Here is a 24872-nt window from a genome sequence, read left to right as displayed (position 1 = left end):
AGCTCCCTACCCCCGCCAAGCGCCTTTGCTGCAGACCCGGGTATGGTGCTGGGTGCAGGCCGGGTCAGCAGGCGGTGGCGGCGGCAGCATGGATGTCAGCCTCGGTGGTGGTGGGGCACTTTGCATCATGCCTGCTGCTGTTTCTTCCTCCGCCGCTGTTGCTTTCCCTTCTGCCCGTGCGCTGCCATGTTTGGAGTGCTGCACATTCCTCCACCAGCAGCATTTCAGCTGCTTCTCGGGTGGGGAAGCCGTAGCTTCCACAGTTCCTGCTGGCACTGGTGCCTCTCTCGCCAGCGCCGTCTCCAACAACAGCAGCAGCCATGAGACAGACCCCGCTGCCGACGAGAACCACCTGCCCTCCCGTAGGGGCATTGCTTTGATTGACGGCAGCTGTGTCGACAAGGTCCTGCAAGTCAGTGGGTCTTTCAGGGTTGAGTGGGTGGAAGAGGTGGCGGGAGGGTGATGCCATCGTTTCTCTCCCCCCCACACCTCGCTTTGCTACCCGCTCCAGAGCTTCGGGTCATGGTCTTGTCCCTTGTATAGTCAGGCGCTGTTTGGATTGGAAGGTTTGCCTCTGCTCGAAGGGCAAAGTGGATAGATGGTTCCCTTTTTAAAACTACCGAGAGGGGTGGAGAGGAAGCTGCATGGCCAGTCTGTATTCTTAGGGAACTGACAGAGGGAATGAGAGTAAAGAAAATTTAAAGAGGTGGGAAAAGGTCCATGGGGGGTTTCGGGCGGCTGGAGCAAGAGGAGAGCACCCAACCATACAAGGGATGAGACCATTACCCGATGCTCTGGGGTGGGAAGCAAAGCAAGGTGTGGGGGAGGGAGAGAAACGATGGCATCATTCTCCTGCTGCTGCTTCCACCCACCCAACCCCGAAAGACTCACCGACTTGCAGGACCTTGTCAACGCAGCTGCCGTCAATCAAAGCAATGCCCCTACGGGAGGGCAGGCAGTTCTTGTCAGCAGAGGTCTGTCTCACCACTGCTGCTATTGTTGGAGATGGCGCTGGCAAGAGAGCCACCAGTGCCGTCGGGAACCATGGAAGCAATGGCTTCCCCGCCCAAGAAGCGGCTGAAACACTGCTGGTGGAGGAATGTGCAGCACTCCACATGCAGCAGTGCATGGGCAGAAGGGAAAGCAACAGCAGCGGAGGAAGCAACAGTGGCGGGCATGATGCAAAGTGCCCCACTGCCACTGAGGCTGACATCCACGACGCCGACGATGCTCGCCCACTGACCCAGCCTGCACCCAGCACCATACCCAGGTCTCCAGCAAAGGCGCTTGGTGGGGGTAGGGAGCTCTCCATGCTCTGCCATGATCAGCCGTTAGGAGCAGTTGGTGGCGAGGCATGGCTGCCCGCAGGGTGCTCCTAACGGCAAGTTCCCCCCACCTCCCCAATTTCTCAGGTTTTAAACTAGGCCTAAATTTGAGGGGAGGGGCTTAATTTCACCTTATGCCTAGAAAACATGCTGGGTCTTCCTATTTGGGGGCGTATTGTTGGGGAAACATGGTATCCTCCAATAAAACAGACCATGTTGGGTAGATCTGGATGCTTTATTGATAGAACAGGATATGGGAAAATAGGAATACATACAATGGGGAAAATAGGAATACATACAATGAGAACTAAATACAAGATAGGCAGTATTGAGTTACTGCTGAACATAACAATTAATAAATACAAGTTATTTAAATTTCACCAGAGATGCTTGTGTGTGGATGTGGGTTTGTCCTTGGATGACCATGTGCCACAAATTAAAACTGATTCTTCTTTTGCTTCTGCCTTCTCCAAATGCTAAAGGAAATGGAGTCTGGTTTCCCAGCGTGTACTTGTTTTGAGACTGCAGGCTGATGGGTAAAGAGGTTGGGTCAGCTTCAAACAATATAGATTGGTATTTGTCCCTCCAGCCACTAGACAGGGTTAGAGAGCAACAACGGTATATAAAAATCGTAAGCTGGGGCATATTTGTCCATCCGGCCACTGAATGGGGCTAGAGAGCAACAATAGTATATAAAGGTTATATGCTGGGGCATAATAACTGTGCTATACCCCTGTGATATTCAGCAGCTTAATAATGAAATTCCATCTATAAATGTGTTAATTTCAAACTGGCTAAGATGTTGGGTCAGGAGTGGGAAGAACCAGATTCTTGATCAATCTTCAAGCCATGGAAACTCAGGGTGATTTTCAGCCAGTTGCTCTGTCTCAGCCCAAGGTGCACAGTTGCTGTTATGGGGACAAACTTGAGGAAGGAGCATTTTGTACACTAGAATAGAATAACAGAGTTGGAAGGGACCTTAGAGGTCTTCTAGTCCAACCCCCTGCTTAGGCAGGAAACCCTACACCACTTCAGACAAATGGTTATCCAATCTCTTCTTAAAAACATCCAGTGCTGGAGCACTACCTTTAGCAAAGGGCAGTATCTAAATACGGAAGTTGCTTTTAAGGTAACAGGTATAACTGTTTAAAGACTACAGGTCATCTTCAACTGACAACCACAATTGAGGCCAAAATTTCTGTTGCTAAGCGAGACAGTTGTTCTGTGAATTTTGCCCTATTTTACAACCTTTCTTGCCATGGTTGTTAAGTGAATCACTGCAAAGTTGTTAAGTTAGTACCAGAATTTGTTGAGTGACCCTGTCTTCCCCATTGATTTTGCTTGTGAGAAGGTCGCAAAATATGATCACACGATTGTGACTGTCATAAATGTGAACTAGTTGCCAAGAATCTGAATTTGGATCACATGACCATGTAGATACTGCAGCGGTCATAAGTGTAAAAAACGGCCCTAAGTCTTTTTTGTCGGTGCCGTTGTAACTTCAAATGGTCACTAAATGAATGGTTATAAGTCAAGGACTACCTGCATTCTGAAGGATGTAATTCCTGACCACAGCTGCTGATTCAATATGATTCAAATATATCCCACTTGCATTTGAATGAAATATGTTTCTTTATTCCAAATGAAATGAATTTTCTGGAAATCTGATTTCCCCCCCCCCCATCCATTTATGCATATAAAGGCAGAGAAAGGAAGACAGTTAGCGACCCAACTCCATTATAATGCTGAGTATCATGTAATATACATTAAATTCACACAGTATAAAATATTAAAAAAAACCAAAACCATTAAGAGAAAACCACCACCATTTGATAAATTAGACAATGTACAAGGAATCTTTGCACAAAATATCTGACTATTTTATTTTATGCTGAAAATAGACAGCACAAAATGTTAAAGCTTACAGCAAATCTGAAATAACTAACATTTTAATTAAAGATAGTTTTATAGCTTTAATTAAATATCTTTTATTTAAATGTTTTTTGCATAATTTCTTATTGTGAACACTTAACCCAGAGTGATTTTCTGCTTTGTATTGCTGTATACAGAGCAAACACATTATTTTTGTTCTAATGAAAATTAGTTAATTTTTTTTAATAAAGTAGTTACATCTTTTTATAAAACTTGTCTCTATTGATATTGTACAAAATTAGGAATTTATCTTGTATGAATCATGCACTTTATTCTGTTTCACTTTTCAAACAGGTTTTGCAAATAAAAAAAATGGACTATAAAATCAGAATAAATGGCATTTTAGCTAACATTGTTTACAATAATATAGCATCTATGTATATGAATTTTTAAATTTTGTGACATGGATATTTTACTAAATGATTTAATATATGTTTGCTATGAAATCAAATCTACATAGAACCTAAATATATTTATTGACAAATATATATATATATATATATATATATATATATATATATATATATATATATATATATATATATATATATATATATATATTCTCAAGTTTCGGGTACTTACATGTATGGCATTCAGCTTTGTTCGGGTATTTTCCCACGTCATTGTAGTTGTGCTTTTAAAGTTGTAGCAACGTTTCGGCAGAATCTCATCTGCCATCATCAGGCTTCTGTATAGTGTTCAGATCACTCTGAGAAGCACAGAGCTGAAGACAGAAGCCTGAAGATGATGAATGAGACTTCATCGAAACGTTGCCTAGATACTTCCAATCTTACGCGGGAAAAAACCCGAATAACCAAAGATCCATATATATATATATATACATATATATATGTATGTATGTATGTATGTATGTATGTATGTATGTGTATGTGTATGTGTATGTGTATGTGTATATGTATATGTATATGTATATGTATATGTATATGTATATGTATATATGCGCTAAGGTAAAATTTATGTCTGCCATTTTTCCTTCATTGAAGACTATTACAAAAATGTTTCACACAGAGAAGGCAGAAACTATATTCATAGGTTTTTTTATTCTAGCATGAACATATTCCTATTTATTATTATTTAATAGCCATTACTACGTATTGACATACAGAACCCTCACCAACAGCAATTGTGATTGGCTATTCTATAGCTAAGTGACATAATCATAAAGTGAAAAAAAAAATCACATGATGGTGCCCAAATTTAAAGGGCAGTCTGGCAGCTTTGGCTGTATTGTTAAATGAAACATCATAGCTCATTAAGCAGGATATCATGTGACAGCCCCTCCCAACCTGTGACTTCTTCCAGCTTCTCTATTGACTTTGCTTGTTGGAAGGTGGCTTTGAAAATTGTAAAAGGTGATCACATGACCCAGGACATTTGAATTTCATAAATAACAAGAACACTTAGACTTATATACTGCTTCACAGTGCTTTTGCATCCCTCTTTAAGTGGTTTACAGAGTCAGCATATTGCCCCCAACAATCTGGGTCCTCATTTTAGTGATCTCAGAAGGCTGGAAGGCTGAATCAACCTTGAGCCTGGTGGGAATCAAACTGTCAAATTGCAGGCAGCTGGCAGTCAGCAAAAGTAGCCTGCAGTACCGCGTTCTAACCACTGTGCCACCATAGCTCATATGCACGTTGGCTGCCAAATACCCGAATTGCAATCACATGACCATAAGAATGCTGCATCCACAACTGATCTGGTCAAAGTCTCCCTGTTCACACCAACAAATGTCTCGTTTAACAACAGAAATGTTGGACTCAATTGTAGTTGTAAGTCAAGGGCTACCTGTATTGGCAGTGGCTCTGAAACATCTATCCTCTTAGCCAGTGGTGGGATTCAAATTTTTTTACTATCGGTTCTATGAATGTGGCTTGATGGGCGTGGCAGGGGAAGGATACTGTAAAAACTCCAGTCAGAGGTGATATTTGCCGGTTCTCTGAACTACTCCTTACTCCTTACTACTCCTACTACTTACATGGCTACATGTCTTATGCTGTGCCCTCCTATAAATCTCTAGTTTTTTTTTACATTCATTATACTCCAATTCTCCATAATTCTTGTTTGTGGAGAATATTACGCCTTAATTGCTATTCAGAATTGTATTCTGATTTCTGCTGGTGTTCTGGACTAGGGAAGAAATACAGAGTTTTATTTTATTCTCAACACATGTTGATAACTTATTTTAGAGACATATGGATATAAGTCAGATGGTATCAGATTAACACCAAATACAATGTTAGGTGTATTTTAAAGTACTGTGTAGGCTCCCTCTCCCTCCCTTCTCTCCTATAAAATTTGGAGCATAATCAGAGTTTAACATCGAAGGGTAACCAATTAATATATAAAATACCTAAATAATCATATTTTAGATAATTATCCCAAAGATGTGCAGGTTAGAGAAGATGGAATGGCCTACGACAGCTCCAGTGCAGAGTTTCTTACCAGTCTCTTTTATATACACTCTGGTTTGGAAAAATTACATTGCATTTCCGCTTATTGTCTAAAAGCTTATGCTGCATCCTTTGACTTCTGATTGCTTCCCTTTGCTTAGTCATGAGATTTCTGAGAAACTGATGTTCTCTTCATATCAACATAGCAGACAGCTGCTTCTTCCCAAGGTTGCGCACATCTTTCTCCAAGTGCCTGTGTGCTTTTCTGAATCATGCACAGCCTTGTTGGAAGACTTCAGAAGGCTCCTGAGCCTCGTGAGAAAGCCATGTGTGATTTGGAGAAGGCTGCACATGGTCTTGTCTGCCTCCCATAAGGCCACAATGGGCTCACCTCATTGGCTGCAGGAGGAAGAAAATAGCAAAAGTGTTTTGGGTCCAGCAGTGCTGGCAGAGTGCAAGGCAACAGGGGCAGCTATGGCTTTGTCCTGTGGTGCGATGGAATAGCTGGCCATGGGGTAAGGAATGAGGCATCCCTTTGCAGGGATTGTCATGCCCCTGTTGCAGACTGATTCCGAGGGAAAGGAGGTACAGCCGACAGGGAGTGGAAATGTGGCTCATGAGGTTGGGGAGGAGGCTGGGGAGGGGCAGAGGCCGGCTGGGCAGTCAGAGGAAGACCCAGGCCCATCCCCTCTCCATCCTAGGGCACACATGGAGGAGAGGATAAGGGAGAGATGTGAATGGCATGGTCTACAGGGGAGGAAAGGGCCTTGATCCTCTTCATGGGCTACAGCTGTGAGAACTGGTTAAAATGACGGACATGCGTATGGGCCAGTACTGGAAACAAAGCATGGAAATATCTCTAGTTTGTTGTTCCTCTCTGAGTTTGACATCCTTCCCAGTGTGTGTTCCAATATCTCTGGACATCTTCAAGCCCTTATCTTGCCTGGTTCTCTTAATTGCTTCAGTGTGGTTTGTGTTGTTTTTACTCTTATAATTTATAGGCATTTTTAGTTTAAACAGCATTTCCTCCTTTTTGTAACTGCTTGTGGGGGAGTTTTTTTTGTCTCCAGTCAAGGATATTTGGAGCTTTGAAGCAAAGTGAAGGAATAAAAGAGGCTTCACCTGTTTTCGTGACTGTGTTTATTTTGTATCCCACCCTGGGTCATCATAGGGATGGTGGTGCTGGCAATGCTGAGTAAGGTAGAAGCCCCAAGGTGACTGAGAATGTTGAAGGCCCAGGCTCTACTTCAGTCCAGCATCATTGCCACTGCTGCTGAGCAGGGCAGCTGAAAGTCCACAGATGGAGGGGGAGGTTGGAGTTGAAACACCCTTGTGGTTTTAAGTGTGGGGTGGGTTGCTAATCACCCAAATTTTGATCACGTGACCATGGAGGTGCTGCAATGGCCATAAATATGAGGACCAGGCATAAGTATCATCTGTTCAGCACTACCATAACTTCCGTCTCTGAAGAAAGGGTCTTTAACCAAGATCTGCCTGCAAATGAATGTCTGAAAGACTGCCTCTGTTCAACGCTCCCTTCACAAGCACACAATTTCAAAGTGCAGTGGCTGGAAGTTTTGTGATGCAGAGAAATCTGAACTGCTGAAGTAAACCATTTCAGAATTGTGAGCGTTTGTGTACACATGCATGTAACAGCCTTAAATTTGACTTTGCTAAAGAGCTAGCTGTCAAGCAATATATTCTGGAAATCTAATATAATTATTACCTTCATTTTCCTTGTCTCTTGGTTTGAATTACACTTTCCTTTAAAATGAAACCCACTTAGGAGAGGCTAAATCGTTTTCTGCTATAATTTTGTTATAACTGCTTTTATAGATCTTCCTGTTGTCTTTTTCTTTTTACCCCTCTTCTGGGGCATTTACTGTAAACTAGCCATGTGTATCATTGCCAATAGATGCAGTGTGCAAATAACATTGTCTCTATTACACACTTTCTATGATTATTTAGAAAATAGATTGTTTATTCTCTCTGCTAATGTGAATATGTGCCAGCCTGCCGAATGCTTAGAACTAGTCTGAATTTTATTTCAAACTGACAATGTTACCATGGAGTCTCACTCAGTGTGCTTAAATCAGGATGCAAGTGATCTCTAGAGAACCACTACATTATAAATAGGGTGAGATAATTTTTCAGCCTGCCTATTTTTCCAAATTCTTGTACCAATTATTACACACAAATGGGCAGGCATTTCAGTTAAAAAAATAATATCCCATATTTGCATTCAGAGGTATGAACTGTCAGTATGTATTTTCATACAACTCACTTAAAACTGACCGTAATGAGTTTCTGGGTTTTGCAAATTAATAGCACAATTCAATACATGTTTATTGGGGAGGGGGTGGGGGGTGGAGGAGATTCAATTGCTCTGACTTATGCTCTGTAGTGCAACCTAAACATTGTTTCTAGGGAGAATAAGCCCTGTTTTGGAGTAGTGGCTTGGCTGAGTTAGGTTCATCATTAAATAATAGTTTGCATAGGTTAATTCTGTTCAATTTATTTCTTTGTGTTTACATGTTGTCCTTCAAGCTTTCCCTAAATGATTTATTTTCTGCCTTCAGCAATAGAATTTCAGTGGTTCTTCCTGACCATGGACTTACTCTGATTTATTTGGGCCAATAAGCTAAAACCATAAACACCAGTTTAGCTTGATGGTAACTGCTTCAACATCAAGCTCTTCAGCATTTTTGCAATTTCTCTTCCTCACCAAGATTTCGCTTTGCAAAATGTCCTTCTCTATCCACATCTTTACCTACGATTAAGTTTTATTCACTCAACTTCACAGCAACCAGATTTTGTTGAGATGGTGGTGGTATAAAAAAACCTATAAGGGCATTCAACCAGAACCATTCATGAAAATATATTAAAGATTAACTGGTGTTCTTATCAAGCTGTTCCAATAACTCGACAGATAAATCTGCATACCGTATCTGCTCTACTCGCTCACTGGTTATATTGTTACCCATGTTTTCACAAAAACAAGTCCGGGCCTTATATTAATTTTTGCTCCAAAAGATGCATTAGAACTTATTTTCTGGTTAGGTCTTATTTTGGGGGAAATATAGTACTAAATGTGTCTGTCTGGCTGATGATCTTAATCTGGCTGATCATTTATTTGGGGGTGGTTATATTACGAGCATCCTGAAAAATCATACTAGGGCTTATTTTTCAGTTAGGTCTTATTTTCAGGGAAACACAGTATTTGAAAAAATAAAAGGGAAGGGGATCTTTGTTGAATGAGGAGACTCAGGTGGATGAATGGTCTCTGAATGAGTGGGAGCCAAGGTGGAATTCAATCAGGCTAAATACAGCTTGAGTCTTACCAAATATGCAAAAAGCTATGTGAGTAAGGAAGTGTTGGGCCAAATGTTTTTAGGAGAGATTAATGTTAATTTGTGTCATCAAATGACTTGTTTTTTAATTGGAGTATATATCCGAGCCAGATTATAAATGTACCAAAAGGCTTGTGTAAAATACAGGTAGTCCTTGACTTATGATCACAATTGAGCCTAAAATTTCTGTTGTTAAGTGAAACATTTGTTAAGTAAGTTTTGCCCCATTTTATTATTTTTCTTGCCTCATTTGTTAAGTGAATCACTGCAGTGAATAAGTTGATTACATGGTTATTAAGTGAATCTGGTTTCCCCATTGACTTTGCATGTCAGAAGGTCACAAAAGGGGACCACATGACCTTGGGGCATAGCAACAGTCATAAATATGAGTCAGTTGCCAAGTGCCTGAATGTTGATCCCTGGCGATGCTACAAAGGTCATAACCAGGGGTGGGTTTCTACCGGTTCTGTCCACCTCTGTAGAACCGGTAGCTCTGAAGAGCAGCAGACATAGAACCGGTTCTATGTCTGCTGATGTTTTTGCCCACCCGCCCACCTGGGCTGTTACCTGACCTTTATTTCCTGATTTTTCAACTTCAGCTGCTGAACGAGGCACAGCTGCAGTTAAAAAAGCAGGAAAAGAGGGCTGTTTCAAAGGCTGCTTCTCTACACGCAGCGTGCTGATGACGATTTACAGGCGTGCCCGTGCAATGTGCAGGGAAGCACATCATAAATCACCGAACCTCGTGAATCACCAAACCGGACAGTTAACCCTGTTGTATCCTACCCCTGGTCATAACGGTGAAAAACGGTCCTAACTCATTTTTTTCTGTTGTAACTTTGAACAGTCACTAAATGAACTGTTGTAAGTTGAGGACTACCTGTATTCTGTTCAATAGGGAAACTTTGTACAATGAGGGCATGCTACAAGCAATAAATAACTTAGATAAAAATCTCCTTAAGCTATTCAGACTATTTCCATCTTCTTTTCTTATATGTCAAATAAAAATATCAGTCATCCACTCTGAAGGGTCAATGTGAAGATAAATGAAGTGAGGTGCAATTGTGTTTTGCTCTCTAAATGTGCTAAGCAAAAGTAATACAATGGTAATGATTATTTTTCACATTGAAAAATAATCAAAAATGATTTGTACGATACCAGATTTCTGCTTTTCTACTTTGTCCAAAAGGAAGCTGCAGGCTGCTAGCATGTCAATCTATTTAATAGGGCTTCTGTGCAATGGATATAAGAGTTATTACTGCTTCATTAATCTGGTTCTAGAAATTGTACGTCCTCAAGCAGTTTATGATATTTTCTCCCTAATTCTGTCATTTTTAATCAGTTCAGAATCTTGTCTGAAGATGTAGCTCTACTATCTCCTTCCATGTGAATCTCATGTCATGGAATAACAGGATGAAGAGTCCATACTCAGATTCTGAATCTAGCTGACAAGTGAGAGAATAAAATTCACAGTGTTGCACTCACAGTCTATTAGTCATGCCTAAGCTTGTCATCTTTCTGGTTTTTATGCATATAAGGAAATAATTCTATGTATTCAATGAGTCCACCAATGTAGGATTGCAGTTTTTGTTCTTTTTTATTTGAAATATGTTCCTATAAAACTCTTCTTTTCACAGTCAGAATTCTGAAATGCATTTGCTCTTCTTAATCGAACCATAATAAAATACATTGACTACTAAAACAAGAATTCTGCTTGATTTTCCCCCCCTTTTTCTTAATAGTGGCTAGCATTCAGAAGCTTCCTGCAGCATCTGTTCTAACAGACATCAATTTCCCCATGAGAGGAAGGAAAGGAATGGTTGACTGGGCCCGAAACTCAGAAGATAGGGTTGTAATTCCCAAAAGTATCTTCACCCCTATGTCAACAGGTAAAAACTCAGCAGTATTTTAATGTTCTATTTCATGAAAGCTTCGTGAAGAAAGTTAACTTGCTAACTCATGCATTTATGGGCTTGTTTCATCAGTATTTTGGATCAGCTGTTTGAAGATTGGCATTGCAGTCAGATTTTAGACTCGTTCCTTCTATACAAATGTATAGTGCAAAAAGTGGTTATTGATTCTTAAGGATTAGCATTTACAACTAAACTTGTACTGTTATAACATGGCAGTTCTCCATAAAGCAAGAAAAATATATAGCAGAAAGAATGTCAAGCTTATTCTTCATATAATTCAAAGTTCTTGAGTCTGTGAAACATGAAAGCTAATTCCTGGAATTCTCTTTTGGACATCTCATTAATTCATAGCTGGTGGTGCGTCCCTATTATAATGCACCTTAAACCTGTTTCAATTTCTATTGGAATCCAATTGAAGTTGCAATAATATGGCAACAGCAAAGAATCAGTAGGAAAATCAAGGGGAAAGAGTCACTATCAGAGTGGGTGGTCATAATAAATTTTAAATAATCATAATAATGGAGACCAGCTAAAAACCATTTGCCTACTTCAGAGTTCACCCAAATGCCTATTGTACTCTTTCTGTCCTTGTACACATTATAGGAATAGCCATTTCAGTTCCTTATGTGAAAAGGGGACTTACATAGTACACATTTATCTGGTTCTTCCTCTTCCCTGCTTCTGTATCTGTGTGTGAATGATCATGTTCATTATCTATAACTCTCATCTATGGGAAAGGAAGTGATGAGCTTCTCACTACCATGTTAGTATCCTGTTAAAAAAACAAGCAAAGATAAGTACTCAGTTGTGCTTGAATGTGGAGTGGAGAAGGAAGAGAATTATGAAGAATTATGAGATAATTCCATTTCTGTATTGGAATGTCTTATGCTTACCTTTGTTGCACAAGATTAATTGATGTGCTTTCTACAAAAAAGGCTTATATAAGACATTATTAGCTAAAATTGACCATAGTTCACTATGAGTTTGTTGTGGCAAATTGGTTTATTTAACTTTTGGGATTGGTGGGTTTATTTAAAGACCAGTGACCATTCCACTGACTTTCCTAAGGCCAAAGAAATATTTGGATTATTAGATTAAGCTATTAATTAAGAGTATAATACAAAATATTCATTTAGCAGCAAATGATGAATTTCACAAATAACAAGGTTTCAGAATGCTCCTAACCATGTGAGATGTTCAAGTCTGGAGACGTTTTTCATCCCTAAATGTAAAGTCTTATTACATTATTATAAAACAATTCACTAGAATATATTATAATTGCAATCTTGGTTTTCTTTAAACAAAGTTTTCTATAATGATGAAATACTGTTGTATATCTCTCTGTTATGACAAAGATGGAGATGCTTGGAAAGGTATCAAATTTCATTTACATATTGTCTTCTTTCTTCCTTTGATTTTAGAACTAGATGAATCTACCGTGTTTGTACTCGGAGCAGTATTGTACAAAAATTTAGAGCTTATTTTGCCTACCTTAAGGTAAGTGATGATGACTCTAAGAGACAATTCAAATGGAGTATCTCTTTAAGATGTGTCCTGTAGAAAGCAGGCAGGAATGAAATATAAGACTTCCTTTTTTATTTTTGTCTAAAGAAGGGACAATTAACCTGGTTTGGGTTCTGCATCAAGTGTGTCGTTTGCTTTTCTTGATTTTCCCATTAACCTTCAATAGCAGAACTGAAGAAAAAATCCTCAAGTTTTGTTTAGCAACATCATTCCTAGGTCTGGCAGCAGGATGGGCTGAAGAAACATAGAGAGGCAACAGCATCTGAATATCTAGAACAGAATCAGGCAACTTGATATTTTTTGTGTATCTTTAATTTCTGCAATCCCTTATCATTAGCCAGATGAGTAAGGATTTTTGGTGTTTGATGCCCAAATCACTTGGATCACACACAAGATTGCCTGCTGATCTATCTGGAGGAGTTAGCCAGAGATAAGGCAGCAATGGGGGAAGGCAGAAGCTTGTAATAGGAAGAGGATATATTCCTCATAGGTGAACCAGATGACTTTCTTTAGCTCAATACCAGTAATGGGGAAGGAGACAGAGGTGATCAGGGCTTCCTCTAATGAAAAGAGGAATGGTTAAGAATTAGGAGGAAAGAGAGAATGTGTCTCTATGTGTATGTAGGACAGAGAGAGAAAGGGAGAGCTGTAGAACAGTTCACTGTTTCAATCAGTCAGCTGAAATGAAAGCATAAGTGTTAAGGCATAGTGTCTTAAGTGTAGATGGGTGTAGGTATTTATAAATGCAAACATGCTTTCATCTGTGTAATGTAAGCCCTTCAATAATGACTAGATAATAACCTAAAGACAAAAATAAAAAGACAGACGATACCATTGTTAGGTAAGATATAGATATATCTCAACTCCACACATTTATTTAATACAAAAGTTACTGGATGTCCTAACCGTATGGGGGACGGGGGAAATCTACTCTCAGTGAGTAATAGCAGTGTCCCTTCCTTGCTGCATTATGTAATTAGGCACAATAAGTTATGTCAAGATTTAGGAACAGCTGAGTGAAAAGTTCATCTTCTCACCTTGATGGAAAAAAACTGCAACCTTTGGCTATTAGACATTTATCAAAAATAATGTTCCATAGAAATCAAAAGGAGATTTGTTCAGAGACTGACAGGGCAGTTTTTGCTCAGTCTGTATTACAGTGGTTCAGCTGTCAAGCACAAACATAAAGAAACCAGAGAAGACTGAAAAACAAGTCAATATCCAGGAAGCCCTCTATACACAGCAAGAAGTAAGAGAGGGTACTTAATTGCAGCTTTGTATCTTTTCTTTCTCCTCCCTCTGGTGAAGTCCAGACATCAACAGCTTTGTATGGGACAAGATACTACATAAGCAGAAGGAGAAAAACACTAGTGGGGAAAATTGGTAGACAGTAGAAGAATGTTTCACTCTTCCCCAGCTGTCAAAAGCCTCTTACGACCACGAAACAATATGTTTTGCACTCAGTCAGGCTTTGAGGAATTAAAAAAAGAGAGATTTTGGACAGTGAAAAGAGATTAAAGATCTTTATTTGCCCACAAATTATCCCATGGATTTTATCTTTCTAGTGCTGCATTACTAACAAGTACTTAATAGAGAACTTTGCTTATGAAGGGAATAGCTAATTCTACCAACAGCATAACTATTTTAGCTCTTAGGGTATAGTGTGGTGATTTAATAGCCTTGCTGAAGCCAAATGGGTCTTCTGAATGGAAGCTTATCTTAAACCCTTCATATGTCCTACTAAGTTCCATCAACAAGATGCATAAAAGAAAATGTTAAAAAAAATGTTTAAAACGTAAAGTTTACTCTATGATTCCAAAAGCATTTGAACATTTTCTATAAATCAAAGTATTTTCTCAGATTCACTCTTTAGAATTTACAAGCCAAAGTTGGTTTGATGCATGCTTTGCCTTCCAAATAAGTGCTTGTTAAATGTTCATTTAATGGTAATTAGATATCAGGTACATAACAAGATTTTAGTTAGTTATAGCCATTAAATTTTCAGAACCATATACCAAATAAATTTTGTCAAAAGATAATCTCTTTTCATCTATCAAAATCTATTTGGTTTTGAAAAATTAACTTTTTTAATATGTTAGTTTTGATAAAGATAATGCAGTTCTTCATCCCACTGTGTTTATAGCTTGATTTTTTTATGCAGAGAAAGTCAGATGTTCATAACACTTATTCTCAGTTTGTAGGATTTTCAGTATAATTGTCTGATTAATAACATATTTTGAGAAGCCAATGGTAGCTTGATCAAACTGTAACACTAGGACAACAGTTTCCCTGTGGAAAACCTTTTGTACACATACAATTGTTGGCAGCATAGGATCAGGTACCATCTCTCTTCAGTACATGTGCATTTAATACAGTGATTTTAGTGCCACAAAGAAAGATGAGGTTTCCTCATTAAACAGGGAAAGTTATTATACTATGGTAATGTAGAAATTAGATGCTTAAAGAAAGATTTTCTTCTGTTGCTTTCCTGTGCATGTTAAGAACTTTGGCTGGTATTGTTTTTGCAAATACCAGCCATCTCTAAAGTGAAGCTGGTTACAACAATGAAAAAAAGGTTTTGTTTTAGGAGTTGCAACCCAGCTATATAATCAGATTTGTCTGATTGTCATCTTGTGGTGTCCTTGGTGCTCTCTGAGCTTGATTGTTTTACTGCAGATGATGTTACCTACTTTGATAATGAAACAAGAAAATACCCAGCCTCAAAGAGCACCAAGGACCCCACAGTTCAACCCTGAGCTACAAATATGCTCTTCTATTTGTTTGTCATCTTTGTTTGTCAAATTGGCATCATACAAAAACATTCTTATCTGGATGTCTTTGTAGGTTTTTTTTATAAATATCTTCATCTTCTGATCATACGTTTTGATCTGTCTAAATTCATATTCCCAACAATGTTTATTTTTAAAAAAAATTGTGGTTTTTTTAATAAGCACTTGATAAATATATTGTATTTTTTAAAGAAAAAAATTAAACTCACACAGTATATGTCTTAACGTATTCCTTACCTAAATGTAACCTATGCCCTTCATTTCCCTTAAGAAAAAGACACATTGACTTTAATTATTTTCCTGCATAAATAATCTCAATATTGTTCCTTCTTAAGAAGTGTCTTGTTTGGGCAGCAAAGAGACCTTCATCACACCTCTGTGTGATTTTGTCAATAAGACTAATTTATCAGTGTGGCATAGCATAAATGTTGTTGCCAACACATTAATGCTCTCCTAGATTTTCTTTTCACAGTCACTCTAGATTTATTTCCTGTTTGATACCCTTTCATGCCAGATGTGTTTTGAGACATTTCACAAACCCACAAACAATAAGCGGAGGCTCATTAAACAAAATCTCTTCCAGAAAAAAAAAACACATTTTGTTTAAAAGCAGACAATACTAATTTTTGTATATTAAAGTTATATCTGTATGGATATTAAATCAAAAGAGGAAGTAATTATTCAATTATAAGACTTGATATAATGCATAAATGCACAATTTGTTCATTTACTGAATTGGAACAAATGTGATAGAAACTTTAAAGCATAATTGGACAATTTTACATCGTGCATGATATACAATAAAAAAATCTGTATGGATAGGATTTCAGTATGCTATTGGGGATTTATCTTGTGCCTTTGAGGCACTTTGTAAGACAATTTCCACACAGTAGAAAAAGATACAGGTTTAGTACTTCATAAAAATAAAAAAAAACCAGCAGATGGCAGCACCTAGCCGACCTTAGGTCATCTCAAAATAACTAAGCAAGATTGGACCTTGATTAATACTTAGAAGACTACAGAAACACTTCAGTAGGTGAATTTCATTTCACAGCATGGTTTTCAGATGCTGTTAAATTTAGGAATGGAAACACAATCATTCCATGAGGCAAAATGCTCATTCTTAATTATCTAAGCTCCACATTTAAGTTGAAATATATATATTTAAAAGTTCACCTTGCTTTTTCTCATGAAAACACTGCATTAACTGACAATTGGTAGCTTTCTGGAACATGAGCTGCTTTTTCCAACTGAAAAGAAATTGCCCATTTCAGCTGTACAATGACAGCTATTAAATAGAACAATACTTCTAAAGATTGCAGTGTGACATGGACATTATCCATTGGCTTTATCATAATGTAGTTCAATTTCATAAGGTACACATTGATATTTATTGAATAGCCTACACAGGGAAGAAGACATCATTCCTGCAGTTAGGAATTTGGCAGAGGAGGTGAGGTATTCATAAAAGGCATTCTGAATTTTTTTTACTCCAGTCCTCATGCCCAGTACATCATTTTAAATCCATATTGGAATCGTATGCTTTGATTCTGGTTTGAGAAATGTATTTATTTAATCAATTTATATGGCTTCCCTTGCAAAGGTGATTCATGGTCCTAGAATAAAAAGAAAACAGTGGCATAAAAATGCCAACGATGGTAACTAAGAAATGAATACAACAGGACAATAGAGAGAAATCTCTCAATATATGATCCATTTAAGAATATCAAAGAATGGATACTTAAATATTGCTTCCTTTATACTGAAGTCTCATTATTATGGTGCCCTTTTAGTAATGCCTGCCTCTAAGCATCCAAGCAAAGTAATATAATGGCCAAAGGGCAAACTAACTCAGATGAACTAGCTCATCAAAACTATTCACCTTTAAAACTCCTTTAAAAGTGAAAGGCTTGGCAACTGACACCTAGGTCCAAAGCCAAAATCTCATATGTCTCCTAGTGAGTCTGATGACCATTAGATCAAGTCCTGACCTTACACAAGGGTCTTCAAACTGGGCAAGTTTAAGACTTGTGGACTTCAACTCCCAGAATTCCTGAGCTAACATGACTGGAGGAGGAATTCTGGGAGTTGAAGTTCACAAGTCTTAAAGTTGTCAAGTTTGAAGACCCCTGGCCTTACAACTTAGGAATCTTAAAGGGCAATACTGAGATCACAAGTGTGATGTGAATTCACTGCTATTTTGTTTTTAATACTGAAGTAGCTCATAAATTTAAGTGTCTCATATTATTGATGAGAAAAACAGAGTTAGTTTTGAAGAAATTCTCATTGCTGTCATTCTTATGAATGTTTTTCAATAGGATCTTCAGCAAAATGACCATATCAGAGCTTTACAAAAAATGTGCTTTATCTAGAACAAATGTCAGGTTTACCAGAAGATTAATGAGTTTATAGGCCTGTGCATATTTATTATGAATCTATTTTTAATCAATAAATTGTACTTAGTAAAAGGCACTTGGATCAGCAGGAAGAGTGTCTTTATTCCTGAATATATTTGACATCATTTTTATAAATTCTGTGGAGGGAAATTGATTTAAATTCCCTTCTAGCTAGCCATGTTTAAAAAAATCAGTTTCTCTTTGCTTAATTACGTCAAGCTGTAGTTTTAGTTATTGTTGTGTTTTTAATTGTTCTTTTTCCAGAAATTATACAGTTATTAACTCCAAAATCATTGTGGTCACCATACGGCCTGAGCCCAGAACATCAGATTCCTTTCTAGAGATAGAATTAGCTCACTTGGCAAATGTAAGTATTTCTGCTTATTTTTCAATTGGCTGAAGATTTTAAACAAAGAACATAAAGAATTATTTTAACCCCAATCAATTTTAGCTCACGTGTCTTTTTTTTCCCCCCACTGGTTTTGTAGTTTGTGGCTACTTTTATATAATTAGAAGCAACATGTATGCAGTATGAACACTAAAATGACAAATTCATCTTATTTTAGATGCAAAAGCATGGCAATTTCCATAGCACTGAATGCCTAAGTGGTTCCCATGCATTGTTTGTAAACTCTAGGAAATGCTGTTTATAAATTGTTTAAATGCTGTTTATAAACTCTAGGAAATCTCCAATATGATGTATTTATTTAATTTTCATTTCATTTATTAAAATCTTTAAACTATCCAATGCCAGAAGCTCTGTGGTATAGAGTTAAATATACTAAAGTCCTCAACTTACAATAGTTTATTAAGTGACTGTTCAAAATTACAATGGCACTGAAAAAAGTAACTTATGACCATTTTTCACACTTACAACCCCCTGGTTCCATGATCAGAATTCGAACAATTGGCAACTGACTCATTTTTATGACGGTTGCAGTGTCCCATGTGATCATCACCTTTTGAGACCTTCTGACAAGCAAAGTCAATGGGAATCAGATTCACTTAACAATCATGTTACTAACTTATCAACAGCGATTCACTTAACAATTGTGGAAAGAAAGATCATAAAATGGGGCAAGACTCACTTAACAAATGTTTCACTTAGCAACATTTGGGCTCAATTGTGGTTGTAAGTTGAGGACTACCTGTCCTTCAACAAAAGCCAGCAGATTTTTAGACTGGATTTGGCACTTTTTATCTACTTCTCAAGTGCTTCCCAAAGACCTGGGATAGGCAGATGTTGTTATTTGATAGCGTAAAAGTTTTTGTCACAGGATGTAAGCTGTTCCAAATAAAGCTGCCATTTGCAATTGACTGATGGTGATTTTATCAATGCTATTCAAGTAGGGCTCCAGATGTTTGGTAATTGCACCCATGGCACCTATTAGTATTGATATTTTCTTTTTTTTTCTTTTTTTTGCCACAGTCATTCTGCTCATATTTTCATGTCTTTGTATGATGTAATTTTCTCCAGTTCTTTCTCTTCTGCTGCCTCCAGGCACTACTGCCACATCCACTATCCAGACATTTCGTCTTTCTTATTGACAATTGTTAAGCCTGGGATGTTATATGGCATGTGCTTTAGGTTTTTTTAGGGTTGATTAATTGGAATGGGCGAAATTTCAATACATGGCCAACTGCCCCACTGAAATAAATGGTTCATAAAATTAACTTTCCATTGGGTCATATCCTAAAATATGAATAGATCAATATAATGAGTGAAAAAATGTAGATCTTGCCTTGGAAAGGGAATGGTGAAAGGGAAAAGACTATTCAGTTCTGAGAAAAGTGGATGTCATGAGAAAGAAACTCAACAATAAGCTTATCTTAATTATGTCAGAAATTCTGACAGGCGTTCAAGATTCTGTTATTCTCTCTCACAACACCAAAGAAAATTTCCAGAATTTCTGCTGCTTTTTTGTCTCCTGAGATTGCATGATGCATAACTTGAAGGGCCAAAAGCGTCAAAACAGTAAGCAGGAGTGGAGGTTATAATTACAGATTATCTTCGACTTACAACCATTTTTAGTGACCTTTCAAAGTTATAACAGCACTGAAAAAAAGTGACTTATAGCAATAGCACTTAGACTTACATACTGCTACATGGTGCTTTACACCATTTCCTGGGTGGTTTACAGAATCAGCATATTGCCCCAAACAATCTGGGTCCTCATTTTACTGACCTTGTGAGGATGCAAGACTGAATCAACCTTGAGCCAGTCAGGATCGAACTCCAGGATATAGGCAGAGTTTGCTTGCAATACTGCATTCTGACCATGGCGCCACCACAGCACCTAATGATTTATGACTGTTTTTCACAACTTATGGTCATTGCAGCATCCCCACGGTCACATGATCAAAAGTCAGATGCTTGGCAACTGATTCATATTTATGACAGCAGCAGTATCCCGTGACCACCTGTTGCAACCTCCTGACAAACAAAGTCGATGGGGAAGCCAGATTTATTTAACAACTGTTAAGTAAATTTAACAACCACAGTTATTTACTGTGGAGGGGGGGGGAAAGGTTGTAAAATTGGGCAAAACTTCCTTTAACAACTGTCTCACTTAGCAACAAAAATATTGGACTCAATTGTGATCATAAGCCAAGGACTACTGTGATGACCCAGGGTGAGATACAAAAGTAACAAAGTCACAAAAACAGGTGAAGTCCCTTTAATTTCTTCAACTTGGCTTTAAAGGTCCAATTATCATTGACTGGAGAAAAAACTCCCCCACAAACAGTTACAAAAAGGAAGAACTTCCGTTAAAACTCAGAATAATATAAATTATAAATAGGAAAAAAAAACAAAAACAGAAACCACCCTCAAGCAATTAATGAGAGAAGGCAGGATAAGGGCTTGAAGACGTCCACAGATATCAAAATGCACACACTGGGAAGGATGCCAGAACTCAGATAAAAACTGACAGACTAGAAATATTTTCACACTTTGCTTCCAGCACTGGCCCATGCACAGTTTGTCCTTTTAAATAGTCCTCACAGTTGCAGCCCAAGAAGGGGATCAAGGCCCTTTCCTCCCCTGTAGACCACACCATTCATATTTCCCCCTTATCCATTCCTCCCTGTGTGCCCTAGGATGAAGAGGGCATGGGCCAGGGTCTTCCTCTGAATGCCCAGCCTCCCTGTGCCCTTCCCCAGTTTCCTCCACAACCTCCAGAGCCACACTCCCACTCCCTGTTAGCTGCTCCTCCTCTCCCTTGGAGTCAGATTCTAACAGAGGCATGACAACTACATGTATTCTAGTCCTCAAACTGGAATACAACAATAAGCAATTCAAATATTGTCACTAAATTAATATATATCATTACTGGGACCAATAACAATTTGTAGAACAATGGCACAGTATCATCAAGGCCAGAAGAAAGTTAGATGAACTTGACCATGACCTCTTAACAGGGCTTTTTTCCATTTTTCCCCCTTTTATTGCATTTTTCAGAAATTTAGTGACAAAGAGTATGGCTTTTTGTCGCACCTTGAAAATGTTTGTCAGTTTCATTCTGGCAGCACAAGATGAAAGGTATTAATTGACTCTTGACTTCGTCCACTTTTCTGCAGTATAATAACTATCGTATTAGCTGAAGGACTGGAAGTGCTGACAAGACAGAAAGGCAGTAACAGTCTTATCAATAATATTTTAGAGGAACTGTTGTTTTCTTTTGTCTGGTTTTAGATCTGGTAACCTGAGATTTGAAATATGAAAGGGAAGAGAGTTTATTTCAGCAAAGAACTCCAGAAGCGCCCCAAAGATCCATCAATATAAAAGGGAAAATGCATTGAGGATAGTGCTAACATTCCATTAAAAATAGACTGCGTAGTTGTTTGGATTTAGATTTTACATGTTTATGTAAATTAGCAGTGCTACTTTCAATATATATATTGAAAGTAGCACTGCCAATTAATCAGTATCTTTTTTTTTTCAGTGTGCTAATTTCATGGTTTCTTTTTTATTTTTCGCTACAATAATTCACCTAAATTTAAGACAAGATAGTAATTGTTGTAATTAAAATGGCTTTATCTTTGAACCCTGTAGTTAATTTTAATCAGGTGAAGACAATTTTGTTTCAGCTGCAGACCTTGAATGTTGTACATTAATGGCTCACAAAGTACAGAAGTTAATGTTACCAGTTTAATCATTTAATTAATTAATTAATTCTCCAACCAAGGAGTAAAATCCTGAACTTTTATTCAAATGTTCTTTTCTCATATTGTGCTAATAACTATGCTCCATCATATGCAATTTCTGTTCTATGTGGTTTAATGTGATAGTTGTGACCAGATGAATATCAGGGGCTTAAGATATTTTAAAAGTCATTGTTTTAGTGAAAATCCTGTTTAAGTGAAGAAGCAAAGACCTGAGGCAAGGGGTATCTGTGTGCAAGGTCTTGTGTCCTAGTATGAATGTCAAACCAGTGGGCTTTCTTTGAAGAACACCTACCTTTCAGGATGGCTCAACTATTTTGATGCACCTATTCCTCCAAAAAGAAGAAATCAAAGTGAATAATATTACTGTTTTAGAAAATTTTGTAGATCCTGGTGATTGATTTTTGCACTTATTACTAGGATGCCAATGACAATTTCTCACCAAAACTGGACTTGAAATCAGAATTAAAAGGGTATAAATACTCATGCTGCAATATAATTTCATATTTCTAGCAAGAGCTCACAATACACTGCTTCAAACTATCAGCCAGATTTTATTTAAGTTATGTATATATATATATATATATATATATATATATATATATATATATATATATATATATATATATATATATATATATATATATATATGGTATTCAGTTTGTTACATGTATTTTCCCACGTCATTATAGTTCTGTTTTTAAAGTTGTAAATATTTTGGCAGAATTCATCTGCCATCATCAGGCTTCTGTATTGTGTTCATCTGAGACTCACAGATGAACACAATACAGAAGCCTGATGATGGCAGATGAGATTCTGCCAATGTTGCACTGGCACTAGCAAAGACAACTATAATGATGTGGGAAAATACCAAATAAGCTGAATACCATACATGAATCTACCCACGAAAACTTCACACACACACACACACACACACACACACACACACACAAATATATATATATATATATATATATATATATATATATATATATATATATATATATATATATATATATATATATATATATATATTCTGAGGTTCTCTTAGTATTTGTATGTGGATCTTTGGTTATTCGGGTTTTTCCGCGTAAGATTCAAGTATCTGGCAGCGTTTGGCGAGGTCCCACTCGCCATCTTCAGGCTGGTGCTTTCGGCTTAGTGCCAGTGCAAGCAGTGTGTGACCGGAGCTGCCATCTGTCAGCTCCGGTCACACACTGCTTGCACTGGCACTAAGCCAAAGCACCAGCCTGAAGATGGCGAGTGGGACCTCGCCAAACGCTGCTCAGATACTTTGAATCTTACACGGGAGAAAACCGAATAACAAGATCCACATATATATATATATATATATATATATATATATATATATATATATATATATATATATATATATATATATATATATATATATATATATTTGTTTTCTTAAGTTTTCGCGGGTACTTACATGTATGGCATTCAGCTTTGTTCAGGTATTTTCCCACCTCATTGTAGTTGTGCTTTTAAAGTTGTAGCAACGTTTTGGCAGAATCTCATCTCAGATGAAATTCTGCCGAAACGTTGCTACAACCCCTGTAACACCACAGTTCCTTGAGCTTCATTGGTTACCAGTCTACTTCTGGATAAAATTCAAGGTGTTGATAATCATCTTTAAAACTCTTCATGGGATTGGTCCAGATTACTTGAGGGACCTTCTCAACCCACTGGGATTGGCCAATACCACTCAAGCCAGCAGAGGAGGCATGCTGCGGGTCTCTTAGCCCGATTATTCCAGTTGGGGGGGTTCATGAGGAGGGCCTTATTTGCTGTTGCTCCTGCCCCCTGGAACATCTTGCCCCCTGGCCCCAACCCTCCTATGTTTTTGTAAAGGCCTAAAGACATGGCTCTGGGAAACACAATGGAGCTGGTTGATTGATTAATAACAGATCCCATGTCCCTTTGGTTTTAAAGTTGGTTTGTTTTATAAATATACCATTTACCTCTCTAAAAAAGGTGCTTCTCATTTCTGTTTAATAACATACTAATTTTTACTGTCATACTTTTAAAAAAGTAACACAGGGATAATCTTACTTAATCCCATAATATACTAACAGGAATTCTCAAAGAGATGCTTGATAATACTTCTACAAGTATCTTATAAAATAGGCGATATTATTATCTTTCTAGAGCCAGTTTGGTATAGTGGTTAAGGCATCAGGTTAGAAATAGGGAGAGTGTGATTTCTAGTCCCCCCTTAGGCACAAAGCCAGCTGGGTGAACATGAGTCAATCACTTTCTCTCAGCCCTAGGAAGCAAACAATGGGAAACTACTTCTGAAAAACTTTGCTTTTCTGCAAAGTTTCTGTAGGGACTTGTCCAGTTAGTCTCCAAGAACCGGCCATGATTCTTTCTAGTGTAAATGGACTATATATCTAAATAGCTTGCGTTAATGCCACCTTAAATAAGATTCAAAGTAGCAACATTCTGGCATGCTACTGAAACAGACATTGAAATATCTTAAGAATTTCTTCTTAAATACATGATAGCATCATCAAATATGATCATGCCAATAATCTGCTGCATATTGACACATACACCCAATTTCACTCTGATCACAATATACACAATTTCAGATATTGTGTGAGTTAATGGATGGCATATACACCCATTTGTACATATAATTAGGAAAATTATTTTAATTATATACATCCTTTAAAATGGACAATATGTAATTGGATCTTCCTGGATCCAACACAGCAAGGAAATGATTTCTTTTTCCAGTTTGGTTTTTTAAAGAACAATCTTATCTCAATAGTGCAGGCTATTATTTAAAGTTTTCAGTGTGAAACTAGGAAAAAGTATACTATGCTGTCAGATTTGGTTAGACACATTTCTAGCTTAGACCCCTAATTGTCTTGCTCTCTGTTTATCTATTGTCAGAATGACCTGCTTGTGGGTTCATGTCTTGTTTTCATATAAACTAATGAAAAACTTGTTAAAAATGTTAGTCTGATTGGCTTTTGTGCGTATGCTGTTTTGTCATAGTGGCCTTTCCAGTGCAAGCATAGGAAAAAAAAGTCTCG

The 24872-nt window shown here is 37.7% G+C and overlaps 1 protein-coding gene across 3 annotated transcripts in view; it reads left to right on the top strand.

Annotated features, from left to right (window-relative positions):
• The window catches only part of ADGRB3 (adhesion G protein-coupled receptor B3), a 529081-nt gene that overhangs the window by 268723 nt on the left and 235486 nt on the right, over positions 1-24872 (top strand). For all 3 annotated transcript variants that reach the window (XM_087945171.1, XM_087945164.1, XM_026665231.2), the window contains 3 exons: positions 10764-10910; positions 12356-12431; positions 17908-18010. In XM_087945171.1, the coding sequence (XP_087801297.1) occupies positions 10764-10910; positions 12356-12431; positions 17908-18010 (326 nt within the window). The remainder of the gene's footprint in view (positions 1-10763; positions 10911-12355; positions 12432-17907; positions 18011-24872) is intronic.

Source organism: Notechis scutatus, chromosome 1 (assembly GCF_049901735.1).
Source record: "Notechis scutatus isolate UNSWTSFEM ecotype Mainland chromosome 1, rNotScu1.2, whole genome shotgun sequence".
In the NCBI taxonomy this organism is placed as follows: Eukaryota; Metazoa; Chordata; class Lepidosauria; order Squamata; family Elapidae; genus Notechis; species Notechis scutatus.
This window is presented reverse-complemented; position numbering and strand designations above follow the sequence as displayed.